Here is a 22,958-nt window from a genome sequence, read left to right on the forward strand (position 1 = left end):
CGAGATAAGTTTATATATATATATACTGTCTTATAGTACATTGCGAGATCCGACATAAGTATACACAGGCATTGCGAGATCCACCCCAAAAAATTTCGAAAAATGCTACTCTCTAAATTTGAAACAGTCAATTTCACTGCTTAGCAGTCACGACATTTTGCCTTTTTAAAGCAGTAGTTTTTTTTACTGCAAAACAGTGAAAAATTACTGAATTGGTCAGTAAAAAATCATTTTGACTGACCAATTCAGTAATTTTTCACTGTTTTGCAGTAAAAAAAACTACTGCTTTAAAAAGGCAAAATGTCGTGACTGCTAAGCAGTAAAATTTGACTGCTTTAAATTTAGAGAGTAAAAACTCAAATAATAACCCTACAACTTCGTTCGAACGCATGTTCCAGTGTGTAAACAGTGCCTTTCTATGCATTGCCGCCATCAATTTCGCGATCCGCATAAACCGAGATCCACCAATGGCCTAAACCTGATTTGGGGGTGGATCTCGCAAGATGCGTCGTTTATCTATTTTCAAAAATTGTATATAAGTATATGAATAGTAGGCAAAACGAGATCCGGCTGAAAATGTGTGTACAGGGTCCCCCGGATCTCACGAGTACTATGGCATATGAGAGAACTTGCGAGATCCGGCAAAAGGATCTCAGGATCTCGCAATGCCCGATTTTATATGAGGAGCTCATTGCAAAAGTAGCCCTTGTCACATGAACCTATGCAATCTCCAAAGCTCTCTCTTGAGCGTACCCAGTATCATGAATGTAAACTCTATAAAGCAATTCCTCTCAGGGCTACTCAGGGTAGACTAACTTGACGGTCATTTCATCATTACAACATGATCTCCGCAGTTGGCAATAGGTGCAATCGAGTAAAACGTGTCTAAAAGTTCATGTGACAAGGGCTACTTTTGCAATGAGCTCCTCATATAAAATGGATCTCGTAATGTATGGTTTTTACATGTATATGAATACACGTACCTAGTACCTTGTGGTGCCCGGGTCTTTTATGGTAATTGTGGTGCCCGCGTACATAGAGGATCATATATATATGTATGATAAAGGTGTTTTAGAGCAGTTTATTTTTTTGGGGGTTTTTAGTCATAGTGGTGCCCGTTATATAAACTTGGTACTTGTGGTGCCTGCCTCAAAAATTTTTTTTTCACCTTAGAGTGCATTTCATCAAATTCTACATCGTTTTATATAAAAAGACCTTGTGGTGCCCGATTTGGGCGCCACAAGCCCAAAACCGGGCACCTCAATGACTACGTATACTTAAAACGGGCACCACAATGACTAAGTTTAAATCTATACATACATATACCTAGATTTAAACTTAGTCATTGTGGTGCCCGTTTTAAGTATACGTAGTCATTGAGGTGCCCGGTTTTGGGCTTGTGGCGCCCAAATCGGGCACCACAAGGTCTTTTTATATAAAACGATGTAGAATTTGATGAAATGCACTCTAAGGTGAAAAAAAAATTTTTGAGGCAGGCACCACAAGTACCAAGTTTATATAACGGGCACCACTATGACTAAAAACCCCCAAAAAAATAAACTGCTTCAAAACACCTTTATCATACATATATATAAGATCCTCTATGTACGCGGGCACCACAATTACCATAAAAGACCCGGGCACCACAAGGTACTAGGTACGTGTATTTATATATTAATTTATGTATAAATTTGTGTCACGCTGAACTCAAAAGCTCCGAACTTTAAGTCGAAACTGATGATGGCAAAATATTGCTTTGATACTGAACTAGAGAAATTTTTAATTTGGTCGAAATCGATTCAGCCGTTTACGAGATATGAACGTTTAAGTGTGTTTCAACGTTATGGATAAGCTGAAATTTGTGTAAACCCTTATATCTCGCAAACGGCTCACCCCTAACGAACAGACGGGGTGGTTAGGGTGTGTAGGTTGCGGATTGGTGCGCCGGAGGTCGGGTGTTCGAATCCCGCGCGAGTCAAGAGGTGAAATTTTTTTGTCAATTTTTTTGTTAATTTTATTCGTCCAAAATTTTTTTGCCACAAAAAATCAAAATTTTTCAAAAATTTTTAGTGTAATTTTTGTTTTAACAAAAAACAAGTTTTTGGTAAATAATCCAGTAACTTTTGATAATTTTTTTTTGGTGAATTAATATTAATTTTTGATAAATAAAATGATTAGTTATTTTTGGTGAATTACTCGTAATTAAAGTTGGTCGAAAATTTTGGTAAATTGCTTGGGTAAATTTTGTTTTGGTAAATTAATGGCGTAATTTTTGGTAAATTGGTATTCCAATTGGTAAATTTTCGTAAATTGCTGGGGTAATTTCCAGTTTTTCAATAAAGTTGGTTGAAAATTTTGGTAAATTACTGGGGTAATTTTTGGTAAATTGGTAAATTTTAGTAAATTGCTGTGGTAATTTTTTAGTATTATTAAATTAGTGGGGTAATTTATTTTGTTGAATTTGTGTCAACCTTTGGAAGTAAATTACTGGGGTGATAAAAAATTGGTAAATTAGTGGGGTAATGTCTGGTAAATTACTGAGGTAAATGTTGGTAAATTGCTGGGGGTTATTTTTGGTAAATTGATAAATTTTGGTAAATTGGTAAATTGGTAAATTTCGGTAAATTGGTAAATTTTGGTAAATTGGTAAATTTTGGTAAATTTTGGTAAATTGGTAAATTTTGGTAAATTTAGGTAAATTGGTAAATTTTGGTAAATTGGTGAATTTTGGTAAATTGGTAAATTTTGGTAAATTGGTAAATTTTGGTAAATTGGTAAATTTTGGTAAATTGGTAAATTTTGGTAAATTTGTAAATTTTGAGGTAATGTCTGGTAAATTACTGAGGTGAATGTTGGTAAATTGCTGGGGGTTATTTAGAGCAAAGTCGGTTGATCCTGCGAACTGCGCAAGATGTTTTTTAGTATGTTGTAGACATCATTAAGAGGTACCCCCACAAAAGTTTTCAGCCCCCTCCCTTCATATTTACCCCTCAAAATGGTGTTTTAAATTTATTTTATGCTTTAGAACAATAGTCAAATTTGAAGGGGTTAAGTGCTCTGGAGAGGTCTAGATGAGGGGAGGAAAAAATCTGACGTCATATTCGTGCTCAGCGGTATCGAATCATAAGAAAACGACACCCTATTCTGTAATACTTGGTTATTTTCCACAAAATTCCCATTTTACCCCAACCCCCCTTTCAACACATTTTACCTCGTTTTGAGGGGTAAATATGAAGGGAGGGGGCTGAAAACTTTTGTGGGTGTACCTCTTAATGATGTCTACAACATACTAAAAAATTTTAAAAATCGGTTCACATGGGGCTGAGAAAAATGGTATTGAAATTTTAGAAAAAGGGGGTTCCCCAAAAAGGGGAGGGACTGTGGATCTGAAATTTTCCACGCGGAAGTTTCTCAATGGTACCCACCATCCATGATAATATCAATCCAAACGCTCTCGGAGACCATTTCACCCCTCTTAGGCGGCTATATAGCCTTTATGCATTTTTCAGAAAACCCCCTTCTTTAAATGGTTATAGTCCCACCCCCCTTCTACCTACAAGGGAAGTTGATACATCGTTAGATCGGGAATTTGACGTAGATTTTTTTATCTGACCACACATTTTTCGCTAAAATGCAATGCGGGGGAGAAAAAGGCGAAAAACGTGTTTTGGGGGGCTAAAATCCACTGTGGGGGGGGGACGCACCAGGTGGATCGGGGGCGGCTCCGGATATGTTGTTTAGGACATCATCCTAGACCTTTTAAAGCAAACAAATCTTTTGTCGCAATTTTGTTTGGGTCAAACTCCTTATTGACTGGACTATATGAGCTATCCAAAAATGTGGGATGTTTGCGCACATTTCCTCATTTTTCAGAGTTTATATGAGTGGCTATCAAAATAGGTAAAAAAATCAAATGAATTGAACACGGAACAGAAAAAAAGAATAAGGTAATTATTCAGTTAATTGTTTTGCAATTTTTGACAACTTTATGCTCTCGATATGACCTTGCATCATCTATGCCATCAGGTACCTATTCGCGAAATTGCTGTTTTCGCCCGCCGCGCCGAGTTCTTATTGAAATGGCGTTCAAAAATACACCAACCCACAAAACTTTAGACGTTCAGTTCCATTGTTCGATGTTTTGACGAATTTTTGAAAATTCAAATACTTACACTGTTAGACAAGTGTCTGCAAATGGGCCATTGATTCTCGGCTAATTTTTTACAGACGCGGACAAACTTCTTTTTACCCACAGCACTACAATATATTGGTTGGTAAATAGGTACTTACCAAAAACAAACAGAACAAACATTTTCATAGCAGGATGAACTGTAATACTAGAAAGATGGGAAATTCATTACTCAATATCTTAAATTTTTTTTCAAATATAGAGCTACTCGCAAACAACCATGAACAGAAAAAAAATGCAATAATGTCTTTAAATTTTTTTACTATGCCTAATCTACAGGGATGAAATTTTTACACACTATCAGTTGCGATAAGTAGTTTAATTAGAGTAAATATGTACTTATACGTGTGTACCTACCTACTTACGTATCTACACTTAATTGATAAAATGTAGAAAAAATTAGACAGATAAATATCAAAAATTTAATTGGGCTAAAAAAATTACTTACCTATAGCTTGTGATATCTGGAAAAAATTAATTAAAACCCAGTAAACACGTACGTGGAAAAAGGTTTAACAGGTAATTCTACTTTCGAAGAAGTTTGATTTTTACCACGTGTGGCTATTTTTCACAATTTTTGGGGTTTAGTAACATTTGAATGGCAAAGGTATATAGGCCTAGGAGCTTTGAAATAAAGACCATTTTCAAGATGATGAAATCGTACCTACACATTTTGGTTTACTTAGAATACTCGTAGCTATGGGAACCCATAGCTACGAATATTCCGGTGAATTCACCAAAAATCTCGAGTAACTTCATTTCAAAGTTGAATTTTCTCCGCGGGCGATACCTTTTCAGGGCTTTGAGCATCAACAAGTTTTGAACTGTAACGTAACTAAGTGCAAGCGTTTTGGGTGAAAAAGGATGCTAAAGAGAATATTTGGTCACGTTAATATATTCTGCAAACTAGTAAATGAACAAGACGAGACGGTTTATTATGTACCATAATAAGAAGATCGAGGACAGAGTGAATCATTGTCCCACGCAATGATATGCCAGCTATTCAAGAACTGCCATGAGCATAATGGTTTAGTCGAACGTCTTAATCGGACTACTCAAGTGCGAGCTCGGCTCTCTTATTTGAAGCTGATTTTCCCGCTAATATGTGAGGCCTTGCTGTTGATGCTGCTTGTTATACTCGTATTTATAATCGAACTTCCATTCCATTCTCGCTTTTGTTATTACTCCTTTCAAATATTTTAAATCTCCATAATTATTCATTCTACCTTGAAATGGTTGATTCCCGAGCACAAGTCTCGAATGAACAAATACCAAAAGGGAAGAAATTCAAATCTCGCTCTATGTCTGGCCAGCCCCAAACATCGGAGAGGGAGGAGGTCGATAATAGTGCCAATCGTTTGTGCTTCGTTTGTGCACTATGTAAATTCAAATCTTGTTCTAATAAGCGGCTCTGTATGGCCAGCGCTTTTGTTGGTGCTCATCCCCTTCATGGCGTATTTGAAGGGGGCCTCGGTCATGGCTGGGGACACGCGCAGTTTCGACCACGAGGGGGAGGGGTGGAAATTAGCGTCAATCGTGGTTTCGTTTGTGCATGCTCCCCTACAAAGTTAAAATGGTCGGGGCTGGGGACACGCTAATAAGGGGAGCTCATGGGAAGGGCTTGAGAGGAATGAAAACCATACAGATAGTTTGTGCGCTTGATGCTGAAGATTGTGCACTCAAAAAAATTGTCCATTTCTTTCGATTTGTTATACAGTAGAAATCGCTCACAGCGAGATTGAAGAGACCGGACATTTTGCTCGTCGTATCCAATCTTTCGTACTAAATTATTGCATTCATAACGAGTATCTTGAAATAACCGGATATGAAGAGCTTCTCGTTATAAATGATACTCGTAATAAGTGTTGCAAAAAACAAACAAAAAAATGTCAACGGGATGGTACATTAGCTACATACCTACATGCACTATATGTGCATAAATTTTATCATCATTTGCAACTTGTCAAATTGATTGGAAACTGTTCTGAGCAGTTCTAGAGCCTCCAGCAGATTTTTAGAAAGTTCTGTTATTCAAAAAATTCCATAAAATCTGTACAAATTTCAAAATTTTACCAAAATCAAATTATAAAGCTGAAATTTATAGGGTTTAATGAATGTTTTCTGCATGAACACTCGTTATAAGGAAAAGAAAAATCAACAAAATGAACCTTTCACGAATGAAAGCTCGTACTATCCGGATTCCTCGTTATAAGGGGCACAACGCCAATGTGCTCCGGACCGAGCATTTTGCTCGTTGTATCCGAAATCTCGCACTAACTGAACTCATTATAAGCGATTTCCACTGTACTTGTTATTAAACGCATAATTAGCCTTGTTTGAGGCTGGAGACACGCAACGAGCGGTAAGCGGTGTGCAGAAAAATGAACCTATACACATTCTTATAGCAGTGGTCATACTGCTGACACTGAGCGGTGAACGGAATCATAACCGCTTACGGCTCAGCGGCAAAATCAAAATATTTGTGTTTTCGGCTCAGCATCTGAGCGATGTAGTTGCTGGAGACTGCTGGCACTTGGAGAAAATTTGTTTGCTGTATTTTAAAGGTGCTTAAGAGTAGTTTCAAAAATATTAATCAAAACTTTCAAAAGTTCAAAAAGGGTTCTCCAAAATTTTGGTCAAAATGTAAAAAAATCGCAAATATTGTGTGGCATGTGTTTTCATATGTTTTTGAGGGCGCTGAATACGAATATCGACTTATTTTTTTGATTGTGCCCTTCGAGCGCCCCTCAGAGGTCCCTCAAATTTCAAAAACATTGAAAAAAATTATGTGACATATAGGTATGCTTTTTAGGTTTTTGGGAGCGCTGAATACGAATATCAACTCATTTTTAGCCAAATTTTTGTAAAAAAAGATGGCTATTGCGGTAGGCCCAAGTTTGGATAAAAAGGTTGAGGGTCAAAAATTTTCATAGTTCTCAAAGTTTTGAGCTCAAACTAGACGATTCCTGGTGTGACAGTTTTTATATGTACAGTCGGCCCCGCTTATTATGGTCGCATTTGTCCGAGGCAAATTGATTTTATTAAGTGGGTGACTTTATAAAACGAACTTTTGAAAAAACACAATTTTCACATAAAAAAATTTACTACAACTTCACAATGTACATGCATACTAAAAAGATGGATTAAAATTACGATGAAACTCCCGAATTCGCAATTTAGGTACATAACATATCTATTTTTCAAATTTTCAAATGTTTAGACCTTTTTCCCTTCATCATCACTATGAGAGAAATTTGTTAGAAATCAAAATTTAAAAATAAGCGAATAATAAGTGAAAAATTCCAAAATTTTTCATTTAAAGTATGAAAAAACAAGCCATTTTCCCAAAAATACCTCAATATTTTCCCAAAATGATTCTGCTAAGCGGGGAGTTTGATTACATTAAACGAGTGATTTTCTGTGTAATTAGGTACAAAAAATCGGGACCAAGCCATTTGATTGCATTAAACGGGTGATTTTATTAAGCGGATCCATAATAAGCGGGGCCGACTGTATATGAATACACGTACCTAGTACCTTGTGGTGCCCGGGTCTTTTATGGTAATAGACCGGTTCATGGTGAGATATTCGGTTTTAATAAGCGTACGGGTACAGCGTGAATTTAACTAATATTTTGTAGTCGAAGCGTTTTTTCTTTCGTTGTGTGAGGGTTCACCCGGTTCACCAGGACAACTTTTGCATAGAAAAACAATGCTTAGACACCCACTATATTCACACAACACTCGTACGCGAACGGGTCTATTGTGGGCTCGCGTACATAGAGGATCACATAATGTATGATAAAGGTGTTTTGCTGCAGTTTGGATTTTTCATCATAGTTAGTCTAGTGGTGCCCAATATATAAACTTGGTAGGTACTTGTGGTGCCCGCCTCGAAATTTTTTTTCACCTTAGAGTGCATTTCACTCGATTCTGTATCGTTTTATATAAAAATACCTTGTTGGGCACCACAGGCCCAAAACCAGGCACCACAATGACTACATATGAGAGGCGTTTTGCGATATGGGTCCCTGTGGTGATTCGATGTTTTTTTTTTTTATTGGCGATTCCAACTTACTTTTTCACGAGAAATCGAATGGTGCAATCAGATTTCGCCTATCTCATCAACTTTTCGTTTTAAAATTACTTGAACATGAATACTCAAAAACTCACATTTTTGAGAAATTGAAAAACAAAGTTTTTGTTTGTTTTTGATTTTTTTTTTTAAAATAAAAAAAGGTCGATGGAAAAATTATTTTATTGTTGTTACCTATGTAAAATTTCATGGGGAATCCGAATTTCTCGGTATTTTTTTGCGGGGTAGTCTGTAACATTGTGTAAATTCGACTGTTCACCACAAGGTCCCTTTTCTAAATCACGGATATCAGGCGATGTTGAACGAATTTCATCAAAATTTCCCATCCAACCTATGCGCAAGACAACACTGCACCCGAAAATCAAAAAAAAAAATAAAATCGAAAAAATTGAAGCGATTCGATGTCTTCTCTCTCCTGAAAAAATCGAAATATCACCACAAGGGCCCTTATCGCAAAACGCCTCTCATATAGGTACTTGAGACGGGCACCACAATGGCTAAGTTTAAATCTATATATATAGGCATTGCAACAGGCATTTATGAGCAAATTTTAGAAAATTTTGAAATATTGAAAATTGACAGAGGGCAGATCGGCCCCACTACCGAAGGTAGTGCTTCTGCTTATATCGCACCTCGGGAGTAATAAGGTCACATCTCAAAAAAGTGAAATTTTACAGGAGAGTGATTTTCTTTTTTTAAAAAACTTGATTCATTATTTTTATCAACTTATAATTAATTGTGAGGAATGAATAGCACCTCATTTTAAAGATCTGGTATCCTACGTTTGTTTAGCATAGGTAAGAACACTTTGAAAAATAAAATCTTAAACAGGAAATATTTCAATGTTTGGAAAACATTTTGAGTTATAACCTTTCATTAAAGTTGATGTGGAGGCGAAAGGAAGCGTGCAAAAAAAATTTCATCATAGCAAAGTTGTAGAGAATTAAATTTCCAATCGACATAATGCCATTAGTTTTTTTCTAGAGTGCTTAGTTTTTGAGTTTTTCTCAAAAAACTAAAATTTCATGATATGTGCAAATTCATTTTTCTGAAAAGTGATCAATTTAAAAAAATTTTTCCATTTGGTACAAACCGATAAAAAAATGCACTCCTTGTGACTATTTCTAACTGACAAACATTCAAAACAGTCAAAACTGTTTGTTAACACTTTGTATGTTCGAAATTTGCTCAAAAAAGGTGGAGTTTTTAGAGATGTACCCTTATAACTCCAAACAACTTGCAATGTTGTTGAGATTTTGAGTTAGGCGATTTGCGTTTTTTACAAGATCTAGATAATGTACCCAACTCAAAGTGTAATTTTTGGTTGAGGGGGTTCATACAAACCCCAAAAATGCAAAAACATCAAAATCAATTTTTTTTGAGATGTGACCTTCCCGGGGAAAAAAGTTCAAACTTGGCCATACATGATCATGTATGGTGGATGAACTCGAGCATACATGATCATACATAAACCGAAGTTTCCATACATGCTCATGTTACAAAATTGTCCCCCACATGATCATACATGTCATATATGATCATGTATGATCAAGTATGATTTAGTGTAACCATGATCATGTGTAAATGCGGGGATTTTTTTTAACATGAACATGTATGATCATACTTAAAATTCGAGAATGTATGAATTTTTTTAATAAAAATATTGTCAGTATAAAATATATGGGATGATTTGCTGAATGGTATAAGTACATAAGATGTGCTAAGAATGCAAGACAAATGTGGATAAATGAATTTCAGACATTTTTCCAGATTATAGACACTTTTCTAGATTATAGAATAAAATGTATGATACAAAAACATGCAATTTCATACAAATGATCCATACATGAGCATGTGGGGGACAATTTTTTAGTATGATCATGTATGAAGTCGTCATACATGATCATGTATGGCCAAGTTTGAACTTTTTTCCCCGGGCTTATTACTCCCAAGGTGCGATATGTATTATGAACCCCTTATATTGAGAATATTGGTAACGTTTGAAATACTTTAGAAATAGGCTAAGTAGAAATATAGTTGCGATGTGCTCGCGCATATAAGGCCGCGCACCCTTCTTAAAATAAAGGGTTCGCAAGCCTTTGACATTTCGCACCTCGGGAGTAATAAGGTCACATCTCAAAAAAGTGAAATTTTACAGGAGAGTGATTTTCTGTTTTTTTAAAACTTGATTCATTATTTTCATCAACTTATAATCAATTGTGAGGAATGAATAGCATGTCATTCGGGCCGGGCAGCGCTAGTATCGCTGGACGAAAACGTGATGATTTGAAATTTGGTGCAATGGTGAATTACTGAATAAATGCTGAAATATCGAAATGAAGTGATGATTTTGATTTTTAAAGTTGTTTTCACGATCAAGAAACTGAAAAATCACAAGTACAACGGAAAATTGTGCTTATTTCCGATCATCAGTTTTCAACTTTATCACGTTTTCGTCCAAGGACAACTAGCGATCCAAGCGGATGCCCGGCCCGAATTTTGAAGATTGGGTATCCTAACTTCATTTAGCATAAGAATACCTATTTTGAAAAATAAACTCTTAAAGAGGAAATATTTCAATGTTTGGAAAACATTTTGAGTTATAACCTTTCATAAAAAGTGATCTGGAGGCGAAAAAAAGCGCACAAAAAAAATTTCATAATGTCAAAATTGTAGAGAATTGAATTTCCAATCGACATCTTGTCGTTAGTTTTTTTCTAGAGTGCTTAGTTTTTGAGTTTTTCTCAAAAAACTAAAATTTCAATATATGTAATTATATTAGTAGAGCCCTGCGCCAACGACAAAATGATCGGCGGCGGCTATGGTGAGCGTAGTGTTGTGGCTGGCGGCGTAGCCGATTCCAGCCGACGTTTTCGGCGGCGGCAAAAATTTTACTCGGCTGCGGCTCAGCCGGCTACAAAGGTTGAAATTTTGAGGTAATTTTCCGTAAATCATAAAATTACCTCAAAATACAAATTTTTTGCGAAAATTATTCAGCTTCTCAAATAAGCATTTAGCATGAGAAATCATTCTAGGTAGTGCGTGGCAAAATTGAAAAATTTAGCCACTTGAAAAAATCCAAAATATGGGGAAAATTTCCCTGAAATTTGCCATTTGAGTGATTTAAATCGGCTCAGCCGAGCAAGGCGGCTTCAAAAATTTTTAAAGTGGTGGCGGCAGCTCAAAAAATGTGTGAAAATTTGGTGGTGGTGGCAGCGCGGCACGGCGGCGCAGGGCTCTAGATTAGTGTCTCTTTCTTAATGACCCACATCTCGTAAATATGTAGAGGTCATTCTTGTGTTTAAATTCATCGGTTTCTTACTACCTGTCAAAATTATAGATTATTGACTATTTCGATGGATTTATGTAAAATATGTAAATACATGTCATAAGTAAATCAGATTCGTATTTATTACATGTATTCTTTTAAATGATGTATAGTGAGTTTAGTCAAACTACACCCTTCTGAGCTATCTATGTAGGTATTGGCAAATATTCCCCGCCTAAGGAATATTTCTGAATTTAACCCCCAATGGTTTTTTTCCCCAACTATATCATTATTAGTACTTCAGCTAGATGTCACTATATCAAAATCATTTTTATTTTCTGTTTTAATTAACCGCGCAAATCTCAATTCTAATTGCACATTCACAATTGAAAACTTTTTGAACTAAATTGAATTTTGTAAAAATTGTTTCATTGCAAAAAAAGTGTTTTAAACGTTTTAAACATACAGTACTGTTTTAAACTGACAATAACTGATACTTGGCGATTTTTGCAACTTTGAAGCTCGATTACCGCCGATGTAATGGAGCTTTTTGTTTGAAACTTTGCTAAAACCTGGTAGAGGTGCAAATGAACTGACCATGCAATAAAATTTTCACCAAAACCATTTTGCTGGGAGGCGCGTTATGCTCAGCCGAAAAAACACGCTGTCCACTTATATTATGGGTACCTACATTAGTTTGTTGTGTGTTCTAAAAATGCTTTGAACCTGCGAGTACATTAATATGTTGCGAGAAAAGAATTTCGCTGGAGGTGGAATCAGATTCAAGAAGAGTACCTCTCAGTATACTTAAGTGAAATTGTGATGATTCTTAATGGATAAAATACTTATTACCTAACAGCCTAACAAATATGTATTGCTCATTTAACGTCATTTTTTTGCCTAATAAAAAAAAATCACCTTGATATGCAATGTTTTTCAATTCAAAAATCAATTGGCATTGAAAAATTTCATTACATTTTCAAAATACTTCAACTGCAGCTCTCCACCTTCACGCCAAAATCAGTGGTTTAGAATTACAGAATTTGTACACAAGCTGCGTTTTTTTCGGTGGCACTTCTATAGTCCGTGCAGGTATCTGCGGTGTAAAAGACTGAGTCATTTCCTGAAAGAAATGGGTTTAAGGTAAGAAGATAACTCTGTTTTGCATACTTATTTATACGTATTAACAAAAACACACACACACACACTCACAAAGTCAAACAGAATTCAGCAGTCTACACTACTCACTGTCAGTACCTACCTTGATTTCGTCGCACATTGGTTCGAGATTTTTCAATTTGTTGATTTCTTCCTTTCTATCATTTTGGATGGTTTTATTTAATCGTATAAACGCCTGTACATTGTTCAGAGAACTTCCTTTTTCATCGGTTTCCTCCTCAAAAATAGTAACATCATCAATGTGAACGGTGTTGGGAAAGTAAAAATTTAAAAACTGAAAACATAAGAGTAGGCATTTGTCCTTAACAGAAATTCGAGCAAGTTGTTCCTGCTTACGAGTGAATATTTTGAAATCATGCACTCCGATTTCAACGAAACCAAGCTAAGCTAGATCGAGAGAGCATCTCCCATAACCTCGGTACCTAATCAGAGATAGGTACTTAAGTTTACTTTTGGGGTCTTGGAGAACTATTGTGAAAATTTCAAATTTCAAAATTGGCTAATTCGTGTGATTTATGATTTAAAAAACACTCACGCAAACAGCGTGAGAGAACCGGCTTTTCGTAATGATAAAACAAAAAAAAATCATCACAACCCATCGAGTTCCTAACAGTAAACCACTTTTTATAGTTCAAATCACAATCATGCGAACCACCTTTATTATCATAATATATTTTCCTGCACATAATTATTTATTCAGACAAAATGATGAAAATACTTAGTCAAACCTAGATAAGTGGAATCGCAAGGGAAACGGATTTTTTCCACTACTAAAGTAGGTTTCAGTTAAGTATAGAGGTTGAACAAATTGGAATTCCAGTTATGGAGCTTTTCGTTTCCCTAACACTTCCCTATCTCAACCTATGTTGAAGTCCTATACATAAGTGGTATTTTGTTTTGAATACCAGATGAACTTTTGGAACTGAAATGTTGCTTTCATTTTTCCTCTATAAGTGAAATTCCTTTCATTCTTACCTCTATATATAACTGAAACGAATTCCACTTCTGGAGGTGCTGTTATGATAAGTGTTTCAGTTATAGAGGTAAAAAGGAAAAGAATTTCACTTACCTACAGAGGTAAAACGAAAGCAACATTTCAGTTCCAAAAGTTCATCTGGTATTCAAAACAAAACTCCACTTACACAGGTTCTGTTTCCATTTATAGAGGTGACTTTAATATAATTATCTACTTATGTAGGCTAGGTTTAGATAGGGAAGTGCTGAGGAAACAAATTTTATTCCACTTACATGAGTTCCACTTATCCAAGTTTGACTGTAATAGATATGCTGAAATTAATGTGATCCATTTCGAGAATTCAAATTTTACTGTTTGAAGCAATTTTGGAGCCTCCAGCGCGATTTTCCATTTCTCCAAAATGAACTTGAGCTGCTGAAAATCGAGCTGTCGATCTTTTTAACGATTCCATCCACATTTGGGCCGATTTCCAAACGGACACTTTGGGTGCGTTTTTTGACCACAATTTCTATACGTAATATAAAAAAGGAAAAAATCAAAAATTTCCAGTTTGAAGGAAATTTTTTGAAATTTGTAGCTTCTGGTTAGCAATTAGAGAAAACACAAACATATCGCACCTCGGGAGTAATAAGGTCACATCTCAAAAAAGTGAAATTTTACAGGAGAGTGATTTTTTTTTTTTGAAAACTTGATTCTTTATTTTTATCAACTTATAATTATTAATTGTGACTTGTGAGGAATGAATAGCACCTCATTTTAAAGATCTGGTATCCTACCTTCATTTAGCATAAGAATACATTGAAAAATAAAATCTTAAAGAGGAAATATTTCAATGTTTGGAAAACATTTTGAGTTATAACCTTTCATTAAAGTTGATGTGGAGGCGAAAGGAAGCGTCCAAAAAAAAATTCATTTTAACAAAGTTGTAGAGAATTAAATTTCCAATCGACATAATGTTGTTAGTTTTTTTCTAGAGTGCTTAGTTTTTGAGTTTTTCTCAAAAAACTAAAATTTCATTATGTGCAAATTCATTTTTCTAAAAAGTGATCAATTTAAAAAAATTTTCCCATTTGGTACAAACCAATAAAAAATGCACTCCTTGTGACTATTTCTAACTGACAAACATTCAAAACAATCAAAACTATTTGTTAACACTTTGTATGTACAAAATTTGCTCAAAAAAGGTGGAGTTTTTTGAGATGTAGCCTTATAACTCCAAACAACTTGCAATGTTGTTGAGATTTTAAGTTAGGCCATTTATGTTTTTTACAAAATCCACATAATGTACCCAACTCAAAGTGTAATTTTTGGTTGAGGGGGGTCATACAAACCCCAAAAATGCAAAAACATCAAAATCAATTTTTTTGAGATGTGACCTTATTACTCCCAAGGTGCGATAGATATAACCTGAAGTTTATAGTCGCGTTAGCCACGCTAGTCACCTTAATGCCCACCCCATAACTACCACTGTGATTTCACTTTCACTAATCTCTTGTAAAATAAATGAGTTGAGGTGCGCGGAGGTCTGAATTCCTGCTCTAGCGCCTACAGGTTTATACGTGCCGAAGTGTTACCAAGTGACGTGACTCGAAGGTACTACCCCCTTTTTCACTACAAAGGCATATAGTGTTTCCCTTAGATTTTCATGTGTGTACCTTCTTTTCAATTCTGACATTTATGATGATGGTGAGTAGCAGCTTCAGTGCGTGGCTCTATTATATGTTCAGAACATTTTTGCGAGTTATTCTTTTTTGGTATTGGTACAAAATTTACCGCTTTGAAGTCTTTCTACATACCATGTAATTCTGTTTAAATGCAATTTTTTGCTAGGGTGTTCTGATTTTGAGCAACACCCCTGCGAAGTCGGGTCTGTTTAAACTTACCCCGAATTGGGGTAAGTAACTCAAAACGACTTGCTTTATATTTTATTCCATTGAGCGAAAGCTACTGTGACAACACGCTCAAATTTTCACCATTGGTGAAGAACTCTTATGGGAACCTACATAATAAATCTGATCCACATTGGTTCATTAGTAGGAAAGGTAACAGCTGGTCAAAGTTGAAATTGTGAAAAACTTGTTCAGATTTACCCCGCGTTGCATCTTATAGGTACTTACATTAGGTATTCGTTTTTTAAAATCACAAATCGTCGGAATTATACAAAATTTGGATTTTAAAATTTTCTCCAAAAATCGTAAAATCAACTTCAGCACCTAGGTGAAGTTTAGGCTCTATTTGAAAATAAAGGTACCACTTAATTCGGAGGCGGAACACCTCGAAAGGCTCCTTTGTTACCTCAAGAAAATCATACTTCATGGTAAGTAAAGTTTAGAAAAATAGAAATAGCCTCTATATTAAAGTCACCTTTTGAAGTACTTAGGTAAGGTATACACATAGGTACATATGTACTATGTATCACTGAGAAAAATAAGTAGTACAAAGCACCACAGATTGTAGCAATTTACCTTCATTTGTGACACTATAGTCAAACTTACTATAAGTGTAGCGATTGAAAGTACTATACTTGTAGTAAAAAATGATATACTTACAGTAAATAATACTATAAATGATTTGGGAGTACCTACTATCATGTATAGTACTTCAGGAACTACAAGTATAGTTCTTTTAACTATGATGCCAAAAATGAAGGTGATTTACTACAACTATAGCACTTTATACTACGTAAATTTTTCTCCGTGTACCTATCTAAGCAGGTATTTTTTAAGTTTTTAAAAGTTGCCCAAAAAATTCAAAAATGAATTATAGCCACTGAAATCTCGGTTACATCGGTTTTAGAGCATACTCTTTCGATCCAGATTGTTTTCATTCAATAATCAGAGAGTGTGAGCTGCATAGCACATGATGAAAGCAGAATAAAAATGAAAAACAAATTAGGTATTTCAACTTACATCAACAATATCTTCTGCAGTGGTTTCTTGTTTGAGTGACGGGAAATGTACGAAGCAGTATTTAGAACCAGCTGTGAATTTAAAAAAAATACGTAGGTACTTAATACTTATATACTCGTAAGTAAGTGTGTACCTTCTTACAAGAATATTCAATTCATTTACAGATACTGAAGAAATACATAGGTAGTATAACAAGGAAGTATTCACGTACATCCAAAGGCAACAGTGTGTTTTTCATTTTGGAATCGGTAAATCACTGCAATAAGGCTTTTCCTCAGACTATCTTTCGTGAATTCCAACGACCGAAGTATTTCATCCAACTCTTCCTCACATTCCAAATGAGGAAGGTAATCCGAGTAGGTACCTCGAGCTGATATCTGCATTAACTCTTCCATGTCTTCAGAGAATTGGTCCACAGTTAGATTCATTTGCTGCGTGATAATACGTTTGAGTAGCTCAGTCGATTCTGTTTCTAACTGTAGGAGCAGACGCCATTTGTACCTTTCCTTCAAGGTCAGTTGCCTAAGCCATATAGGAGATAGATATTCGAACAGTTTGGATACTTCAGTCCGCAAAGATAATTTTACCTTCAGCGTCTTTGTTTCTCTTAACACATTTTCCTGAAAAAAAGTGGAAAATTCTGGTTCTCAAGATTAAATAGGTATCAAATGGGTACAATAAATTATTGCTGAAGAAATCAGGCTAACAACAAAGGCACAATTCCTCATTGGAAATTTATTATCTATATATATTAAAAGAATCATGTGAAAAGTTTGTCTCGCCAGCCCTGGCTTTCCATATTAACCGATTTTGCTCAATTTTTTTTCTTTTGACGTGTAGATGTGCCATCAAACATTTAAAATTAAAAATTGTCTAAGAGCGTAAAAAATTAAAAATGCATTGTTCAATAATCTTTAGCTTTGATTTCTAGGCCAAATATTTCCCATTTGCAGAGCATTTTACTTATTATCATAAATAGTAGGTAAACAAAAATTCAAACTTGCAGCCAGGTATTTCTGTTTGAGGATTTGAGGACAAATATTTCCCATTTGCTCATCGATTTGCTAAGCATTTTCCTCATCATCAAATAAGTAAAAATAATATTAAAAACATACACAGAAAATTCAAAGACCTCAAAACGAAAACCAAAAAAATAATTGAAGCACAAAAGAAATTAAAAAAGAAATCAATCGTGAAAAAATTCTAAATTGAAATTCAAGATGTAAAAAAAAAATTGAAATTGATTCGAAAACCAAAAGCAAGAAAAATTGCTCCAATAAAACCTAAAACAAAAAATTGAAAATGAAAACATCAAATATATATAAACAGAAACCAACAACAACAACAACTACAAAAGAACAACAAAAAAAAAAACAAACATTGAAAATTAAAAACCTTCAAAATGAAAAGGAACCAAAATTGAACATGAGAAAATGAGGTGGAAAAACAAACCTTAAAATTCTAAAAATGAAATCAATCTTGAAAAATTGAATGGAAACAAAAGAAATCAGATCATATTGAAACCAAAACCAGGAAACATTATTGTAGGAAAATGAAATTTAGACACAAAAACGTACTTGACACTTTAGAAACAAACTCAATTCCTACATATATAGGTAAACTGAAACCAACTATAGGTAGGTACACAAAAACGACCTTCAAATTGAAAACCACAAAAAAGTGGCATCCTGACAATCCCCAAATGAACAATGAAAATTCTACAAACAAAAACTTGCAACAAAATTGAAAAATAAAAACATAAAGTTCTGGAAACAAAATTGATATTGATAAAATTTCAATGAAATGTACCAAAAATGCATAAAAATGGTTAAAAAATGTTTAAATTATGTTAAAATAACAAAAATAAATTGAAATAACAAAAAAATCAGCATTGATGGTAGGTACATATTTATGTAAATTTGAATGAGTTTGAAATTAAAGGTTCAAAAGATCAAAAAGACGATATTTTTGAAGCGCTTCAAATGAACATGTGTAGGTACCATGTTTGTCCATTCATCCATTGTGAGTTTGGCTGGAGTTCCAGGATTCCAGGGTTTTTAAGTTCAGGGATTTCTACTCAGATGAAGGGAATTTTCACTTGGTGAAATCATTGGGAATTCTTTAACAATTATGAATTTTCGGTGGAACTATTTTCAATTCTTTTTTAGGGGGGGAGGGTGAGCCGAGAGTTGGGGCTGCAGAGCAGCCCGGGGAAGCGCAGCGCCCTAGTTAGTGCCTATTGTGGGGGTGAGTTGGAATTTAAAAAATACTAGGTCATCTAATATCGCATCTTCGGAGCATTGAGGTTGCATCTCAAAAAAGTGAAATTTTACAAGAGAGCGGTTGTTTTTAACAACTGATTCATTATCTTCGTTGACTTATAATATTAAAGATTGAATATCATAAGGGTAGAGGCACCAAATATGGACCACTTTTTTTTGGAGGATTGCCACTTGAAAACTATAGGGTGTATAGAAACCTCTACAAAGGCTTAAAATGAAGTTCCATCCTTCCACTAACACTGTACAAAACTTCAGGGGTGAAGGTTAACTTTAAGTATGTTTTTTTTTATTATTGAGTGACAAGTGTCAGAATGACCGTTCGAAATTTTGGACGCCTAATATGGACCACCTATAAAATTTTAAAATAAACATACCTTTACATTTTTCAAAACGTCATATTTATTTGTAGAAATGAAGAAAAAAAGTATTTCAAGCATTCCCCTTTTCAGCATCTGTAAGAAATGATGAAAATGAGTAAAAAAATTCAATATCACAGGTGGTCCATATTAGCACACCCCATAAAAAAAAACTTTGCTCCAGAAATTTCTGTACATACCCTCATTTTTAGCAAAAACTGATCACTCCAGCAGAAACTACGCCTTTTTTTGATATTATAAACGTCAATAACATTTAGAAAATTACACCACAATTATATTTTAATAAAAGTTGAAAAACACACTAAAAAAATTTTCAGTGTCTCAAAATGGTTTTTTGTAAATTTCTCAGTGAGTTTTGACTTAACAGTTTGTTGTAGGTAATTTTTGTCTCATTCGTTTTTTTTTTTTTTTTTTTTTTGGTGAAAAATACATTGGAAAACATTTTTTCCTGACAGATTGCGCTAATTACCGACGAGAACTGCAGGCACTGGTCCATATTGCGGACTGGTCCATAATTGGTGCCCTTACTCTTACCTTCATTTTAGCATGAGAATACTTACTTGGGAACATAAGACGTTCTGAGAGAGGAAACATTTCATAATGTTTGGAAAACATTTCATAATGTTTGGAAAACATTTTGAGTGCTTAGTATGTTTTCATGAAAATTGATCTAGAGGCAAAACAAAGCGTTCAACAAAAAAAATACATATGACATTGACATACGACCAAAGTTATAGAGAAATAAATTTCCAAACGCCATAACGTCGTTAGTTTTCTTCTAGAATGCACAGTCGAGTTTTTCTCAAAAAACTGATATTTCATGATACATATGTGCGAATTCCATTTTTTCAAGTGTTCCATTTTGTTTTAGTACAAACCAATAGAGAATACATTCATACAAGTTTTGTAACTATTTCTATCATAAGAGTAAAAATGTTCAAAACTATCAAAACTGCTTTTCAACGCTCACAGGGGTGCGGTGATCCCCCAATGTCTAAGACAAGCGCTCTCCTGGTTCATCTTGGACGGCCCCCTAATCTAAAGAGACCTCCCCCTCCTAAGGATTTGCTCCTTCAATGTAACAACATTTTAGCCATACAGAATTTTATAGATATTCAAAAAGTTTTCATTTTGTTTTTTAAATAATATGTGTAGAAGGGGCCCCCCGTGTGGGGACGGGTTAAGAATATCCTTATGGTACCCTCTGCCTGTCGTAAAAGGCGATTAAAAGAGGACCAGGCAAGCGCGGAGGCCTAGATAGTAGCCCTATCACCGTGATGTATCTGGCATGGCTGGTAACCAAGTTAGACGAAAATCAACCTTACTCAAAATACACAAACAACAGGAAAAGGCGTACAATACCCTAGCAATACCAATGATGACTTATGGAAGCGAGGTATGGGCACTGAAGAAATCTGATAAAAGAAGAATAACGGCAGGGGTGACTCTCAGAGACAGAGTCCCATCTGAGAAAATAACAGCAGATCTCGGAGTGAAGCCAGTCATGAAGAAGATAAAACAGTACCTATAGGAAAGATTGGAGAAATCATGTCAAAAGGATGGAGGAAACAAGATCACCAAAACAGGTCCTCCAATATACACCACCTGGGAAGAGAAGCAGAGGGAGACCAAGGAGGAAACTCACTGATACCTCAGGCTCATCTACAACAGGTTCCACACCGTAGCAGACAGACCAACAGGCCTACCGCTTATAATAAAACAACGACGACGACGACGTGTAGAAGGGGTAAAACCAGATTTTTAGGCATGAAAAATCGAAATCAGAGGTAATTTTATGAAAACCTTTCGTGATGCATGATGATTTAATGAGAATGAAGGCAAAGTTACTGCTCGAGCGAAGCAAGAGTGAAAATTTTTTGAGAAAATGGGTCCCTACACAAAAAAATTAATTTTTTTGTTGCACTAAAAATTTTTGCTCGCAGGGGGAGGTGCGATTCTCAACTGATATTAAAATTTTTACGTGAATGATGGTAAATAAGTACAGTATCTTATCACATTTTAAACAAAATGAGTTACATACTAGAAAGGGAAGATAACTTTACGTTCACGCACTGTTGAGGTTAACTAGAGAACTTGGAAGTTTCTTTCAATTTTCGTAAGATTAAATCTTTACCCTTCCCTGACCCGAACAAATTAGCCCTTTCGATATAGAATTACGCATGTGATATGAATAGGCCAAATTGGTATTTCACCCCACCCTCCCTCCCATAACAGTTGGTGAATTTTCAGTCGCCTCCCTTCAAAAAACCTCTATACAGACTTCAGACTTGGATATAACAGGGTACTACTTGAAAAAACGTTGTATGGACAAAATGCTTATCTTTAAAATTTAAGGGACGAACGAGCTTTGAAAGAAAATTGAGAAAAGCGTATTTTTGACCTTGGGAATGGGTAGTACTTTGAAAAATACATAAACAAATGTCATTATGAATTTTTGTCTAACTTTGTAATTGATGGGGCTAGAAATGGTATTTGTTTCTATTAAAATAATTTCTTTTAATATATTTCTGACCCCTTCAATTTCAAAGTTAGGCAAAAATTCATAATGACAAAATTTGTTTATTTAGAGTACCTACTACCCATTCCCAAGGTCAAAAATACGCTTTTCTCAATTTTTTTTTCAAAGCTCGGTTGCCCCTTAAATTTTAAAGATAAGCAACTTCTGTTGTAATAATGATCCTAAAAAGATGAAAAACAAGACCTAAACATTATCAAAAGGAACTTGATTTTTAAAAAAGATGAAAAAATCATGACTTCAAACATCAAAATAGTTCGTTATTGTTTTGAACAAAATTTTTTTCAACTGGTGGTTGGTTTTCGATAAGGTTAGGTACACATTTTCTTTCAAGTATTTTTTTGTCCACCTCCAGCCTGTACCTACTGCCTCTAGAAATAGATACATGTTTGCATCATGCTCGAGTCCTCGCTTTCAAAGTTTATTTCAGCACTCGACGATTTTTTTGTTGATCCATTCATTACAGCATTTTTCAGATACCATTTTTCAACAATGGGCATAAGTATTGATGTGCACAAAAACCGGTATAAATGTTCCGTTTCCAGGATCAAAAATTATGATGCAACATTTCAGTTGGCCCATTATTAGAAAATTTTCATTTTTATTTGATGTACGTAAAATTAGTAGGTACCTATTATAATTCTTGACAAACTTTGACTAGTCATCTCGAGGGGGGTGTATGAAAAATAGGAAGAGTTGGAAAAATGGGGATGGGAGAGAGAATTTTGATATTGAAAATTATCCTAGTTGTGTATTAGCTCCGAAAAATCTTGAGAATAATCCCAGAGTCTTTTAGAATGATAAATAGCGATATCCAGAAACTATGCAAAAAACATGGTAAACAGCTGTGAACTTGAAATAACCCGATACGTATGCATCCATACGCTACCTACTACTAGTTAGCCTACCAACCTCGATTCGGGATTTTCGCACCCTGTCCAATTTGGATTCACTGGCGAAGCATTAATTAGATAGCAGTCTATGTATACCAAAGTATATTGTATCTACGTGTGCATAATTGCATATGTACCTACTTAAAATATTGCGAACTCCACAACACTGTTTATTATCATCCGAAAAAACAATTTTAAGGGGTAAACTTTGGGCAGTGAGGGGTAGCAAATTCATACTTTGGAAAATGAATTAA

At 35.0% G+C, this 22,958-nt stretch overlaps 1 protein-coding gene across 3 annotated transcripts in view; it reads right to left on the bottom strand.

Moving 5' to 3' along the window:
• The window catches only part of LOC135841768 (uncharacterized), a 52,495-nt gene that overhangs the window by 27,385 nt on the left and 2,152 nt on the right, over positions 1 to 22,958 (bottom strand). For all 3 annotated transcript variants that reach the window (XM_065358935.1, XM_065358934.1, XM_065358936.1), the window contains exons 4-5: positions 16,828 to 17,236; positions 16,617 to 16,687 (exon numbers count right to left, since the gene is read on the bottom strand). In XM_065358935.1, coding sequence (XP_065215007.1) covers positions 16,617 to 16,687; positions 16,828 to 17,236 — 480 coding nt within the window. The remainder of the gene's footprint in view (positions 1 to 16,616; positions 16,688 to 16,827; positions 17,237 to 22,958) is intronic.

The sequence above is a fragment of the Planococcus citri genome, chromosome 3, assembly GCF_950023065.1.
Source record: "Planococcus citri chromosome 3, ihPlaCitr1.1, whole genome shotgun sequence".
NCBI classification, from domain to species: Eukaryota; Metazoa; Arthropoda; class Insecta; order Hemiptera; family Pseudococcidae; genus Planococcus; species Planococcus citri.